Below are 16,226 nucleotides of genomic sequence, written 5' to 3'. Positions count from 1 at the left end.
TAGTTAAGTCATGTAAGAGGATTAGTTATGGAACTCCAACTTGTCCCAGTGGTTATGAATGGAACTCCATCTGCCCAGAGAATGCAGGTCTATTGATCCACAGCCCAGTGCTGGGAGTTTCATAGCCATCTAACACTTGGCACTGAGCATAAGGACCTTAAGCTCATCTGCTCTAGGGAGTCCATGAAGGGTAAACCATAAGCTAGCTGAATACCCAAAGTGTAAATGTCTTCAATATGGCCTGTTGTTGGCATTTCATATAATCCTTTTTCCCCCCACATCACACCAAAGCTAAGGAGAACAGGGAATATTGTGAGTTGATGATTCAGGAATGTCTCTGCAGACTCACCAAAAAGCAGCAGGAGAAGGAGGAGGAGGAGGAGGACAGCCTTCCTCACACCTGCAGAGTGACTAAAGACATAAGAGTACAAGAGAATTCATACAGAGAACATGTAAACATACATTCTACACATGCATTTTTCAGACAAAAGCCTACATATAGTCTTAATTTTGTACTTGTACTTACACACACACACACACATTATTTAATGCTTTAATGTACAGTAAGGCTTTATATTCTGTTATTAATAAATAATATTTATTTTGGGTATAAGATTATGGTGCTTAAATATAAATCCTAATTAAAAACACACCCCACACATATATATACATATACACTCATCATAATATTATTGTGTATTATGTTACATATATACTTCAGCACTTTAGCAATACACTGTGAAAGTACTGGTTCAATTGTTTGGTGTGTTCTCCTTGTGACTGTGTAGGTTTCCTTCGGGTGCTCCAGTTTCCTCCCACAGTCCAAAAACACACGTTGATATGTGGATTGGCGACTCAAAAGTGTCCATATAGGTGTGAGTGAGTGTGTGAGAATGTGTCACCCTGCAAAGTCCGGGTACCCACTCCAGGGTTTGTTCCTGCTTTGCCCCCAGTGAGTACGGGAGGTTTCCGGACCCACCGAGACACTGAAATGGATAAGTTACAGACAACAAACAAAAGAATGGATATATTGATCTTGTGAAATTATATTCACAAATATTTTTACAGCCTGCAGTTATGTATTACATTTTGTGTGCATGTGAAAAAAAAGATTCTCACAAGTTCCATTTTGTGAATGTGTAATAAAGATTTGTAGCTGTAGAAATGCTGTGAAAACATTTGTTCTCCCAAATATAATTTGCACATTATTTTGTGTATGTGTAATTACAATTTTTGCATCAATATTTTGAAATACAAACACACAAATTTGCAACACTGAAGTTACAAACTGCAAACCATAAAACTGAACTCATGAACTCTTTATTAATGGCTGAACTGACTAGACAATCGGCATGCTGTTGACCACTGATTAGCAAGTGAAAAGGCAAAAGATTCTAGCACATTCCGCTTACTTAAATCAAGATTAATTAATTCACTCATTCATTGTCTGTATCCGCTTATCAAGTTCAGAGTCACGGTGGGTCCGGAGCCTACTTGGAATCACTGGACACGAGGCAGGAACACACCCTGAAAGGGGCAATTGAGTCAATATGTGAGAGCAGTGATTTTAACTTTTGGGCTTCTTCATTAAGCATCCTTAAAGGAGAACCTAGACCATTATTTTGGAATAATGAAATGCAGTCCTAGGAATGATCCACCACACAGGACTGACCTGCTAAGCAGAGAAACATTAATAAGAGAGATTCCAGAGGTCAGACTGTACCAGGCTGTTCCCAACCACCAATACAGCATTGTAAAAGCCCGACCTAAACAAACACACACAAATAAATAAGTGTGAAATGACAGACCAGTAACTTAGTTGATGTCAGAATGATAACTGTAGTAACATGAAAGCTGAAAAGTAAAGGTCTTGTCACCTGGTGAGGTCAGTATTTCTCGGAGCCCAGACTCAGCCAGAGACTGAGAAGAACCTGGAAGCAAAGTACATCTTATATTCACTCTCACTCACACATACTTAACACAGTGTAAACGTTGACTTGGTGCTTCCTGACCACTTAAATGCAGCATATTAAACTTTGGTGGTTGGAAGCAATATTTCTGCATATTCTTTTGAACAAATAAAAGTCTCCTAAAAGGATTGGAAGTTGTACAAATAAAATTGTTATTTATTTGCCTTCATTTATTATCCTTGTTAATTATATAGTTGAAATTGATCTCCTCAAGTGTAGTTTATTAACTGATTAAAAAAAAAAAAAAAAGCTGTCTTAAGATCAGCAGATAAAATCAGCCAGCTGATATCAGTCAGGCACAAAAAAATACCAAGCACATTACAACCTACCCCAACATATACCCTTCATTCAGAACTCATGGAACTCACAGGGCACAATCCAGTAGTGGTCTAGACTGCAATCTATTCTCACTCATCTGACCTCCCTTGACGTTCAATAAATTAATTAAGTTCCACTTGTTATATTTTTGACCCCCTACATCTTGTACAACCCCTACATTCCATGATTTACAGATCCATATAAATGTTGTTGATGTAACAAATACCTGCACCTCCAAAATCCAAAATCAAGGAAAACAGATTTCATTTGTAGTAATTTTGGATCATTTCTAACATTCAAAACCATGTTAATCCCAGCTTGCATCTTCAAAAATGTCCAAAAAGCAATATTTTCCCAGCCTCACAAAAAAAAAAAAATAAATAAATAAAAATATATCAGACAAAAATCTCTTCCTATGATTTCAGACCATGGCATCATTTAGATTCAAGAATCATTATTATTATTTTTTTTAAACACAAGATCCGTGTTTACACAACGTAATTCAGCACACTTAAAGAAAACAGAGCTCTAACTATTTAAGAGTACCGTTCATGGAGGGCGGCGCCGCTGCATGTATATAAGTAAAAACCATGACCAGCAAAATGTGAAGCTGGTTATAGAGAGTCCAGCAGTATGATTTGAGACGTTACACTGAAGCACTGACAGTGAGAGAGAGACAGGAAATAGGAGGATGCTGTGGTTACACTGAGAGAGTAATTTTAACACGCACAGACACAGAAAGGAAATTACCCCAGATACATTCCTTTACACCTTACCCACACACACATACATATATATATATACACACACACATATATATATATATATACACACACACACATATATATATACACACACACACACACACACACACACACAGCACACATTAAAAGGTTATTAGCTTAAAGAAATAGTCATTTTTAAAAACCATATGAACAACATTTATTTAATGGTTAATGAATATTACATGGGGTGGCCATTTTGAAAACCTTAAGCACAGGATCTCTGATGCATCCATCCCTCTTGGCTTCATCATAATGTGAAAAAGAATCAAGTGATACAATGACTGATTGCACTTTTAATGCTAAATCCATACACACGACTCCGCCATTATAGTCGTCAAACAAACATACACACACACTTACTGGAGCTGCTGTTGGGCTGGCTGTTTTTGTAGTAGCCCTCTTCTGCTGAAGAGTATCCAGAGGAAAAATCTGGTGCCTCCTGCAGGACAGAGGAGCTGGAGGATGGAGTTGGCACTTGGCTCAGAGGCCGAGAAACTAAAGTCCTTTGGGTTGGACTCCTCAAGAGGGATCCTAAACCTGGAATCACAGTTCAGTTCAGTTCAATTAAGTTAAGAGTTTTGTATCTAAGACTGTATATGCATTACAGCTATATAGTTGTAACTGTTTGAGTCACTATGGCTACATTCACAAAGCAGGTAAAAGTGGCCCAGATATGATTTTGTTGTTCTGCAGAACAGATCACACTCCTAAACTTATCCACATGCGAAGTGGTGTTTTACTGCAGCGCTGTATCATAGAACCTCCTTTTCCTGTAATTCATTCTAGCTATATGTTAAAAAAATGAAAAGAATATTAAAATATGAACTGATGTTTCTTTCACTCTAAGTGCAAACTTGCCAGGTCTCTCACAAACACAAGGTCTCCTAATAGAAGGACACAAGCGCTGACATAATGAGTTTAATAGTTCCATGACCCACATTTAGGCAGCTTCATATCAACATGAACATTATAAAGCTGATAAACAACCATCAAGATTAAGACGTTTAACATATTGTTTCCTTACAAAACCTAAAAAAAATATTTCTTACAAAACCAGTTTTGTTCCCTAAAGGTATGTTACATATACAGAGGTCGGACAATGAAACTGAAAAACCTGGTTTTAGACCACAATAATTTATTAGTATGGTGTAGGGCCTCCTTTTGCGGCCAATACAGCATCAATTTGTCTTGGGAATGACATATACAAGTTCTGCACAGTGGTCAGAGGGATTTTAAGCCATTCTTCTTGCAGGATAGTGGCCAGGTCACTACGTGATGCTGGTGGAAGAAAACATTTCCTGACTCGCTCCTCCAAAACACACCAAAGTGGCTCAATAATATTTAGATCTGGTGACTGTGCAGGCCATGGGAGATGTTCAACTTCACTTTCATGTTTATCAAACCAATCTTTCACCAGTCTTGCTGTGTGTATTGGTGCATTGTCATCATGATACACGGCACCGCCTTCAGGATACAGTGTTTGAACGATCGGATGCACATGGTCCTCCAGAATGGTTCGGCAGTCCTTGGCAGTGACGTGCCCATCTAACACAAGTATTGGGCCAAGGGAATGCCATGATATGGCAGCCCAAACCATCACTGATCCACCGCCATGCTTCACTCTGGGCATGCAACAGTCTGGGTGGTACACTTCTTTGGGGCTTCTCCACACAGCAACTCTCTCGGATGTGGAGAAATCTGGTGGAAACAGGAGAGCTGAGGTGCACATTTAATTCTGCCATGATTTGGGCAGCCGGGGGTTTATGTTTTTTGGATACAATCCAGGTTAGCATCAGAAAATCCCTTTCAGACAGCAAGACGTGCACCAACAATTTGTCCTCTTTTGAACTCTGGTATGTCACCCATAATGCTGTGTGCATTGCAATATTTTGAGCAAAACTGTGCTCTTACCCTCGGCTAATTGAACCTTCACACTCTGCTCTTACTGGTGCAATATGCAATTAATGAAGACTGGCCACCAGGCTGGTCCAATTTAGCCATGAATCCTCCCACACTAAAATGACAGGTGTTTCAGTTTCATTGTCCAATCCCTGTTCATATGTTCTGAAATGTAACACCGCAGTGACAATGATTATTATTGAGATTATTCTCAGCAGCCAGAGTGACATAAAACTCATAAATTCAGATCTGACCTGTTCAGACAGTCACAGATATAGAAATGAAAATACAACTTCATACTTCATTGACTTTTTGATTTTTGGACATACTGGCCTCTCAAATGCCCTACTGGGACTTGGGTTTCTTGGATCCATATGTGAGCTCTTCTGTAAAAAACCTTCAGTGATATTGGATAGTGATTTTTTTAAAATTGGATAAACAGAAACCCAAAAAATCTAGCTTTTTTCAACTGAGGCAGTTATCCAAGGTCAAGCACTTTTTATCTTTTAATTATTTTGAAAGGGTTGTACACGGTTTATTTAATCTAGACTCTATTATTGTAATACCCTTTATGCTGGTGTCAGTCAAGCCTCCATCTCAAGGTTACAGTTGGTACAAAATACTGCAGTTCACCTCTTAAAAAGAAAACACATTTCTCATATACTGGCTTCCCTTCATTGGCTTCCTGTATGTTTTAGGATTGATTTTAAGATCTTATTGTTTGTTAAGTCTTTGAATGGGCTAGCTCCTAACTATCTCTCAATTTTTGCGGCCTTGTGTTCCATCAAGGTCACTCAGATTTGCTGATCAGTTTCTTCTAGTGGTCCCTAAATCTAGACTGAATCACTGGGAGATCAGGCTTTTGCAATTATGGCCTCTGAATAATGGAATGACTTATTCTGGGACTGACCTGCATCCTGAGATTATTTATTCCATTCCCGTTGGAGCTCTGTTTTGAGTCCTTTGGATTCTCTGTTTCCGTCCCCACCCCTTCAACTTTTCCCCCCATCCCTGATCCACTTATGGGCCCCACTAAGATTAATAAAAACCCAGCAAAGATATTCTGTGTCAGGAGTTTTATGCCATTGTCCTGCTTTATGTACAGCCCTGCCAATGATGGTTTTGGATCATGTCCCTTGCATATAGAAACTTCTCTGGATTCTCTGAATCTTTCAGTGATTTTATGTACTATTGATTATAAACTCCCCATGTTTAAGTTGAGAAACGTTATGCTTCAATTGTTGCTAAAGTTGCCTGTGCAGCCTTTTGCCATCCAGAGTGCTGAACCCCTTAAAAAGTTTTAACACATTTTTTATGCACCATCTCAATGCTGATAGCATTCACAATGGTCATATATAAAGCACATCAAAAATAAATAAATGTATAAATAATAATAATTCTCAGTTTCTACATTTGAAATAGTCTTTGTACTATTTTCAGTTAGATAATTAAATGATAGAGTTTAAATTACTTTATTGCATTCTGTTTTATATACAATTGGCATAGTGTCCCAACATTTCTGGTAATAAGTTTATTGATGAAGTTAACAAACATATGAAAATGACTGTACTGTGGCTTTAATTTATACATTTATATGTAGTGGAGTATGAGCCAAATATGAATATCGGACAATCAAGAAATGAAAAGTTTTGAATTAAAACTTTTCCAGTCTGCAGAAGACTTTTCGTCTGCAACATAGCAGCCCCCACACACACACAACCAATCTAAAGACATCAAAAGAACCCTTTTAAGTAACACATGGCCCCAACACCCCCCTTCTCTCTTTTAACTAACAGGAACTGTCGAGATAACTAACTTAAAGAGACAGGAACCTCAAACAAAGAAGAGAGCTTTTACGGCCCGTTTTTATGACAATGGCACCTAAATGTCTAATCCTTATCTTTCACGGAGATCAACAGATGTTCAAACCAAAGTGACCTCGAGTGAACTCCCGTGAACCAACAGCTGAAACACGGATTAACAACGACACCAAATGGACACTGGCGGAACTACACCTCGCTCGGAGTCGCCGCAAGACAATAGCGAAAATAGTCGATCTCTGAGTTATTTGTGTATAAACGAACGTATGAATGTCACTTTCTGTACCCTCAGATGAATGCCTACCTTCTAATGAAATGATGTATAATGCCGATTGTTTCTATTACAAAGATCAGTTTTATCTCTGAATGAGAGAAAATGGATTAATGTTTTATTTTTCAGCGTATCATCACGAATTGGACGTGAACAATGTACTCAAGATGGGACCTTATGTAAATGTCTGATATTAATAGTCCAATGTACTCATTGTTATAGGTTGATAACAGGTATAAGAATTTTGATACGAGAAACTCATATTCCTTATGTATGAATCACAGATTCAAACCCCCTCCTCCTACTCTCTCTCTCTCTCTCCCTCACGAGAGTCACGTGAGTCTGGACTCGCGTCCAATCAGAAAGAGGACGCCTCCCATTAGGGCGTGACCGCGCCAGCCTTGAAAAGGCCAAACAGCAAGACAGACAAGGAGTTCGAAGTTTGAAGAGTCGCGAGGACTCTGCAGAAGTAACGGACCACGAAAGGAACTGGAAAAGAGAGGACGCCGACAACAAACAAAGGAACCCTCTCAGAGACTTCAGAAAAGCTTACGAGAGACGTCTCGAAATTAGCTAAGAGTATGAAGTTTAACTAATAAGTCGAATAATTTGAATATCTTTCTTTTCCTTTAATCCTGTTTATGTTTATTACCTATCGAAGTGTGATCTCACGAATGATCAAGGCGGGTGAAACTTATTTGTGGCCAAAGTAAGGTATCAACCGTTTGAGTAATCGATAACAGATATATTAACGTTATAAGCTGATTCCTGAAGACATCAATCCTGGAAAACTGAACAACGAGACTAGCTAATACTCTGAAAAAGCCTTTCCACTACGGTGGAAAACCAGCTACGCCTGTGAAAAACCGAAGAAGGGAAATCTCGATCGACGCAGCTCAGCTCGGAATCGAGGGTCTTCAAATCGACTGTAAAGAGATCCTCCATAAGCGGGCCTGCTTCTCACCACGTGGGAACGACGAGAACACCCCGGGACACGGAGATTAAACAACAGGACGCGACGGCTCGGTGAAACGGCGAACGAGTAAGCTAGCGTATTTAACACCTTTTCAGTAGCTGATGTCTAAACAAACCCTCTTTATAATTTACCATTTAATTAAACCTTAGTTAGTAACCTTAGTCACAAGTTAGAAGTGTCTAGCTCACCTTAAGGTCAAAATCAGTTCCCCCTGCCGGACACCGTGAGATTACAAGGTTGTGCTATGTTAACTAAATATCTTCTTTTTATTAATAAAACTCTCATTATTTGAAGTCACAGTGTTTGCAATTTATTCATTAGAATTTCTGAAAATCCTGAAGAACTCATTTAGCATGATTATTATTCATTCTCAAACTAATTATTAATGTTCTAATTGCTTAAACCAATTATAAATCTTAATTAATATCATTAAGTCAAATATCAGAGGTTGGAGGAGTTTGAATAAGGTCAAGGCTATAAAACAAATTATAAAATTATATATATATGTATCGGGGTGTATGACCAACATCCACTACATATAAAATATATATATTTTATTGGCGCCCACGCGAGGCCGGAAAAAGGCTTTTAATGAACAAACTGCAAAACACTGAATATCAGCTTGGGTTTATGAAATACTTTCCGCTGTTTGTGTTGCTGAATAACGATTGAGATTCAAAGCTTGATGTGGGTAATTTCGTGTTGTGTTTGTTACTGCTGAAAAACTGTTCTGTGATATATACCGGTTAGAAAATAAGCTTGGTTGTTTTTAAAAGAGCGCGGCTCTGCGCCATTTTGCATGCATTAAATTGAGGCCTGGGCACGTCTGAACTGCGCGAAATTCCGCTGTGAGACTTTGCCGTCGGATTCGACCTCCCGCCGCGAAATCCCGGCGAAGAGAGACCACCGAACCGAATACCCCCGTTCGTTTTAAACTGGGTCGCTACCAGCGTTAATAACGAGATCGCGCGCTAGGCGATTGGGAGGTTATTAAACAGCCGAAAATACGGCTTGTATGAAGAGCAGTCTGCTCTCGTCAGCTGTTCCAGTTAAACTGAAATCATATTCAGAAAGGAACGAACCCCTTTGAAGGGGCGGAGCTGAAACTAAGGAGGGAAATTCAAAACGCCCCCAAAACAGAGGAAGACAAATTCCCTCTTGTGGTATAAGTGCGTAATTGCAGGGAAAAATACTTCATAACTAGCGTCTATTGAAGCGTGTCCTCCCTTGCTCCTCCTTGTGGTCAAGTGGTGCTACCCTTGACGTTTGATTCCCGTACACCCTCTAGTGGTTGGGAGGTTGTCCGCCGAGACAACATAAGTGTTTAGCAGCCCTCTGGTGTTTAAAAGTTGTCATTACAGATGAAATTCTTTTAAAATACCTTAGTGTAAAATCTCTGTTCCCCTTTTAAAATTTTAATTTTTATTTTTTTGATAGAGTATCTGAGCGTTTAAAATCTTTATTCCATTTTAGATTTTAATCTGATAACACCCTCTAGTGTTGAAACTTCCCGCTACAGTGGAAATTCCCATTTGTGTTAGTGTATCTGCTGGTACCGTGTCTATTGGGACTCTCACCAGCGCCGACTGGTGTCCATTGCTGCTATTGCATTGTAACTTGCTTGTCGCCCTCTGGTGTCCTAGTCTGGTATTACAATTTAAGTTCAACTTAAATACTGAAGCTCGCTGTTGCCATTCAGACTTACCTTCAGTACCCTCTGGTGGAGAAAACTTGCTATCGCAATTGAAATTGTCGACCAGTTCACACTGATAAGACCTGGTATCACAGCTCTAGTGGCTGTCTCTAAACTCTGCACATCTGAATAATTACAAGTAAAGGCTTGGAAGTATAATAAGTTGATACAACTACAGCAGACAGTGTGCAGTAATTAGAGATTGACACTTTAACTTGATACCAGATCATAAACGCAGTTAAAAGAGAGAGTCTTTTAATCTCGCTATTCTTAATAATTCTTTAATTCGGAAAATTCTTTTACTTTCATAATTCCTTAATTGGAAATTATATCTAATAATAAAACTCACTTAATATTAAAATTCCTTCATCCAAATTTTTCGACAATTCTTTAATTCAAAATTTTTAATAATTTTAATTATTGAAAAATTTTTTTCTCTTTCTCTCTTCTTTTATTCACTCGCGCATAGCAACTTTCACTCCACCCTCTCCTACTAACAGACTTCCCTTAGAGATTCACAAGTGAACTCTAACACCATACATACTAGCAGTTACTCTTAGAGCACTCGGTACAAGTGAATTTAGTTCAGATTTAGTTAGAGAAGGGATTAACGGAATTAATCCTAACTAAATAGAAGTAAGTTACACCTCGCAGTTAAAACACAGCTAACATGGCAGAAGGGACTTTTTCTTCGGAAGTATATGTAGAAGGTTTGTGGGATGAGGCATTCTCTGTTCTGACCAGCATCACCAGTGATGTGATGCCTGGACTCGCAGAAACTGTGCAGAAAACCTCACAGGCCCATCGTGACCACATGGTGGCTAAGTGGGTAGAGAACCACTTAACCGACATCCTCAAGGGCAAGCCCCTAACTGAGGCATTAGGTCAGATAGCCCTCCTCGCTGTAATACAGCTAAGAGCCAGCGAACGTGAGCTTGAGGTATCAAGGCGACAGCAGGCAAAGGTAGAGGCAGAGCTAAGTCGACTTCAAAGCGAAATAGCTGAAGGGAACACGCTGCCCCAGGTCACACCCGATGTGCCACCTAGTGCCGCTACAGAAAGACAAGGCCAGCAGGAAGATAGTGAGGATCAGGAACCAGACTCAGGGACCGTAACCTTTAGAGCTGCTGCAGCACCTCCTCTGGTATCAACGGGTATTTCCCCTTCCCTTGTGTCTCCTGTCAGTCGTCCCTTACAACGCCCTGCTAGACCCAGAGCACTGCAACCCAGTGTCTGGTCCCCTCAACCTTTACCCTCTCATGGTCCCTCATACAAGGACCTAGATAAAATCGCGCGTAATATAACCCGCTTTGATCCCAAACCTGACGGTTCTAATGATATCTTTTCCTACCTAAAAGATATTGACTTCTACCTCCAAAGGTTCCCCGGGATCACCATAGATGACAGACTATATGTGATTAAACTGACCTCCAACCGAGACGTCAGTAACTTCATTGAACGTCAGCCAGACTATGTAAAAGCGCGATATGATGTGCTGTGCCAAGCATTGGAGGAAGAATTCTCCAATCACCTGTCACAGACCGGACTGGCCGCTGCTTTGAACATAAAACAGCAACGCCAGGAATCCCCTCAGCAATATTATAATCGACTCAGACAGGCGTACTTCGGACCTAGAAATGACTCCGGAATGGAGGAAGAGTTAAATTTCAAATCACTATTTATCCAAAACCTCCATCCCCACACCAGTCATCAGTTGGGAGTCTCAGCTTGCCCTCGCACCCTGTCTAGCAGGCAGCTGCGTGATTTAGCACTCAGAGGTTTCCTCAAAACCCAACAAATTCCCAACAGGCGGTCCGAAACACCCCAAGTCTTCAATGTCGACTCCAGTTCCCCACATTTAGAGTTAGAAGGTGCCACCCAGGCCGATCCACAAAGATCCGCCCTGGACCCTTCCTCCACTCCGTGGACCAGTGAGGGCCCGAAACCTCATCCGCCCTCACACCAATACAAGCGCTACCCTCCTCGCAGGCCAGACAGAAATCACGACAAAGATTTCTGGAACCCTCGGGACAGGACTGGGTATGGTCGTGACTATTACCCCGTAGAAAACCGCGGTGCGGGCCGTGGAAAACCATCACATCCCCATAAGGGATATGAGCGAACAGCTCCGAACCAGCTTTCTGATTCCTATAGAGAAAAGAAAGAGAAATACTGGTATCAAAATAAAGGAAATCACGCTAGAGACAAGCTTAAAGGCACGGAACTCAGCTCTAAGGAGTTAGAGGACATCCGCCGAATGCTTGCAATGATTTGCAAAGAGAAAAAGAAAAAACCTGACGTTCTTTCTATCACCTCTTCGCGGTCTAACCCAAAGCCATCCTCTAACACCCCAGAAATGTTAGAAAGTTATGTAGGAGAAGTGACAAGCGAAGCTCCGTCTTGCAGCGCACCGTGCAATCTCCTCGTGACCCAAACAAACACTGAAAACCCGATGATACAGGGGGGTGACTCGCAACCACCCTCCAGTGCTGTTTTAGTTGTTCAGTTAGACGGTAAAGAAGGTTTAACGCCAAATGACCCTTCAGTCATTGAAGGCGACACACCCGTCCGACAATTCATGGGACACTTAACTGAGAAAGGGGTTGCACGCAAATTCTACTTGTCCACCATTGTGGAAAGAAGGCTAGTACATGAGGCCCTATTGGACACTGCATCAGATGTCACGCTCATGTCTTCCGCCTTATTCCACCAGGTTCGAGCCATTGCGCGGCGTGAAAATCGCGAGATACAGCTCCAAAACTGTTCTCTTAAAATTCAGCCGTATTCACATGCAGGCCTCACTATCCAGTCTATGGCACTAATACACTTAGCCATTGGACCAATGACCTTAGTGCATCCAGTCCATGTGTCTCCTCTCGAAACAATTCCCTTCCTCATCGGCAAAGATCTCCTTAATCGCTTCGAACCACTGATTGACTTCAAAAGGTCAAAGATCTGGGCACAAGTGCGTGAGCCTTTACCCATCTGCACCCCACACCACCGGGAAGCTCAGTGTTGCCGCCTCGAAATCCGGCCTGAATCAATAGGAGATCCACCAAGTCAGAGCCCTCACTTCGAGGAAGAGGAAACTGAGCCCATGGCGGCCACACCAGAGACAGCAGTCTCTCTCTGGCCCCCTAGTGCCATGTTAGAACAACGGAACACATTCCTATGCACTTTCACACAGCCGTCCACAACAGACGCTCCAGGCCTTCCCATCGTGAATGGTCTCACAATGCAGGACTATCATGTAGACAATGCAGTTCTGGCTCTATGGACCGACCAGTCCGCCATAAGCCAAACCCTCTTTAACACTCTGCGCCTCACTCAACCAAATATTCCTTTGGTGAGCAGTCCTTGTCGCTTTCCTCTTAACCTGGCATCAAAAGCAATGTCACCCACTGATGGAATTTGCGCTTTAACCGTCCAGTGGAACAAAAGGGTAATCACCCATTATTTCTTAGTCGTCCCTAACTTGCCGCACGACGTTTACATTGGTAGTGACTTCTTGGTGCGCCTCGACGTCCACGTAGACACCCTCAATAGTGTACTGTGGTCTTTGACTGATGTTTCAACGGAAACCTGGTCCTCCGATCTCAGCAACCTAGGCTCAGGACAAACTATTCCCGAGGTATGTCAGGTCACTAACCAAGGTTCACTTGTGGTACCTGCGAACGCAGCAAATGTACCCATCCGCTTAGTCATGCGACCTGGCCAACACTTAAGCCACGCGCATGCACTTTTCCAACCGTCACCTCAGTTCTTCGAACTAGGCCTCACCCTCGAAGCCACACCTTTGGTGGAGACGCGAGCAAGATCCACCTATCTATTCGTACGGAACGAAACCACTCAACCCTTGACGATCCCTCACTCATCTCCTCTGGGTTGGTTAGTCAGTACGAAATTCCATGACTTCGAGTTGCGAATTCCGATCATAGGACCAATGCCTGAATCCCTGCTTCTTGATCATGCAGAATCAAAGGTGTTCTACACTCATCCGACACGAGCTGTTGCTCTCTTCTCAGCTCTGGACATGAGTAATGATGCCATTTGCAGGATAGATCTCGCTGACGACAATCAAATGACGATCACGGTCCTTTCCATAGATTCATCCCCGGAATCCTCCCGGGAACCATCTCTTCTTCCCGAAGCGGGAGAAAACACTTCAAAGCCGCGTACTTCGAAAGAACTATCTGACTCCGAATTTCGTATCCAAGTCGAACAAGTTCTAAAGGAGGCCGACGCCCTCCAAAGCAAAGAAGAACGTGAAAAACTCTGTGAAGTGCTCCTTAAATATCAAAAATCTTTTTCCAAAGATTCAACGGACTGTGGTCTCACTGACATTCATTCAGTACGTATTCCCACTCGTCCGGGAGCACCACCCACGTTTGTCCGCCAATACAAAATTCCGTTAGCATCCTATGAACCGGTACAAGAAATCATTGATGACTTGCTGGAAAAGGGCATAATTCGACCCTGTAACAGCACGTACTCGGCACCATTATGGCCCGTCATAAAACCAAATGGTAAATGGCGCTTAACCATCGACTATCGGAAACTAAATCAACAGGTTCCCTTGTCTCGATGGCCGATGACACAATTGGAGCAAGAGCTTCCCTCGGTCCGAAACGCTAAATACTTTTCCACCATCGATGTAGCCTCTGGCTTCTGGACCATCCCGGTGCAAGCAGAAGACCAACACAAGCTCGCTTTCACTTTCGCAAACCGACAGTACACATTCACTAGGTGCCCTTTTGGATATGCCAACTCACCCGCGGAGTTTAATATTTTCTTAAACAAAGCATGCCCTGATGCCCGCGAGCGAGGCACCCTCATATATGTGGACGACATACTCATGCGTAACCACTCCCTACAGGCACACATTGACGAGATTGATCATGTTCTTGACCAGCTTACAACAGCAGGTGCGAAAATATCACTCTCCAAATGTCAGTGGTGCAGAACAAAAGTGAATTACGTCGGTCTGCTCGTAAGCACTGATGGTGTTGAACCACAAGTGAGTCGAGTGCAAGGGGTAACAAACCTCGCAGCACCCACCAATCTTAAGGAACTCCGCAGTTTCCTAGGAGTATGCAACTACTCACGACAATTCATAGAGAACTACGCGGACCTAGCTCGTCCACTTTATGACCTCCTGAAAAAGGACACTCCGTTCACCTGGGGCGAAGCCCAGGAACACGCCATGCAGGCACTAAAATCGAAACTGTGCACGGCCCCATGCCTTGCCTATCCTGACAGTAGCAAAGAATTCTACCTAGAAGTAGGGTTCTCGAACCACTGTCTCAGCTCCGGTCTGTATCAATTACACGATAGAGACAAACGTGTCATAGCCTATGCTAGTAAAACTATGCTGGCTGCCGAAAACAAATACAGTGACTGCGAAAAAGCACTACTAGCAACAGTGTGGGCAGTCAAACATTTCTCCAACTACCTAGGTGGTCAGAAGGTGATTGTTGAAACTCATCATCAACCAGTCACTTTCCTAAACAGCCAACGAATTCGAGAGGGTGTAGTAACTAACGCTCGAGTAGCGTCATGGCTAATGGCTCTCCAAAGCTTTGACTTAGAGGTGCGTTACGCGCAAAACTACAAGAGCCCCCTAGGCACAGGCCTTGCTTCCTGCAGGCGATGCGAAGGAAACATTCCTTCCCAAGTGCCACAAACTCCAGAAACCCTCTTACCCACCGTGGCTAACCACCACTATTTTGATCCTAACACATGCAAAGACCTTGTCACTGCATATGTAGATGGTTGTTCGTTCCGCCGAGAACACACCCTGATGGCAGGGGTGGGTATTATCGGAATAAACGGATGGCCTCACGAACCCCTAAGTTTCAAATTGGGTGCTCAGTCCTCCCAATATGCTGAAATAGCAGGAATTCTTATCACAATCCAGTCTGCAGTCCAGAAAAGCATAAAAACGTTGGTGATCTGCACAGACTCCAACTACGCGCGCCTAAGCTTCACATGCCACTTGAGACTGTGGAAAACCAACAACTACACCACGTCAAACAAAAAGCCAGTTAAACACAAAGAGCTTTTCGCGGCATGCGAACACTTGGTAGACACACATGACCTGCAGATCTACTGGAAGAAAGTGAAGGGTCACTCCCGAGTCCCGGGAGATGACAAAGAATTCAATGATCAAGCAGATAGCTTAGCCAAGCAAGGGGCCCGCGAAGGCACATCGTGGACATTCGATCCCTCCCTTTTTCCAAACCCACCCGACATCGAAGTCCTAGCTGTCACACGGTCTCGAACTGTAACAAAGGCGTCGCCCGACAATGCCAAAACTACCATTGTCTCTATTAACCCTGCTTTTTCGGACGCTGACTTAGTTACTCTCCAAGCTCGAGACCCATCCATTTCTAAAATGCTTAGCCATGTCTCTGACCCATCTACTAATCCCATCGCAGCACAAGACCTTGACACCATACCAGGCCTTAAAGACCTATACGGCGCCAAAGCGTCCC

General features: G+C 42.5%; 1 protein-coding gene across 1 annotated transcript in view; it reads right to left on the bottom strand.

Moving 5' to 3' along the window:
- The window catches only part of LOC136677004 (SUN domain-containing protein 2-like), a 42,054-nt gene that overhangs the window by 9,531 nt on the left and 16,297 nt on the right, over positions 1 to 16,226 (bottom strand). The window contains exons 4-7 of the mRNA XM_066654347.1: positions 3,434 to 3,610; positions 1,878 to 1,931; positions 1,673 to 1,766; positions 350 to 411 (exon numbers count right to left, since the gene is read on the bottom strand). Of these exons, the coding sequence (XP_066510444.1) occupies positions 350 to 411; positions 1,673 to 1,766; positions 1,878 to 1,931; positions 3,434 to 3,610 (387 nt within the window). The remainder of the gene's footprint in view (positions 1 to 349; positions 412 to 1,672; positions 1,767 to 1,877; positions 1,932 to 3,433; positions 3,611 to 16,226) is intronic.

Source organism: Hoplias malabaricus, chromosome X2 (genome assembly GCF_029633855.1).
Source record: "Hoplias malabaricus isolate fHopMal1 chromosome X2, fHopMal1.hap1, whole genome shotgun sequence".
Classification (NCBI taxonomy): Eukaryota; Metazoa; Chordata; class Actinopteri; order Characiformes; family Erythrinidae; genus Hoplias; species Hoplias malabaricus.
The sequence above is the reverse complement of the archived record's forward strand: the minus strand, read 5'-3'. Positions and strand labels throughout refer to the sequence as shown.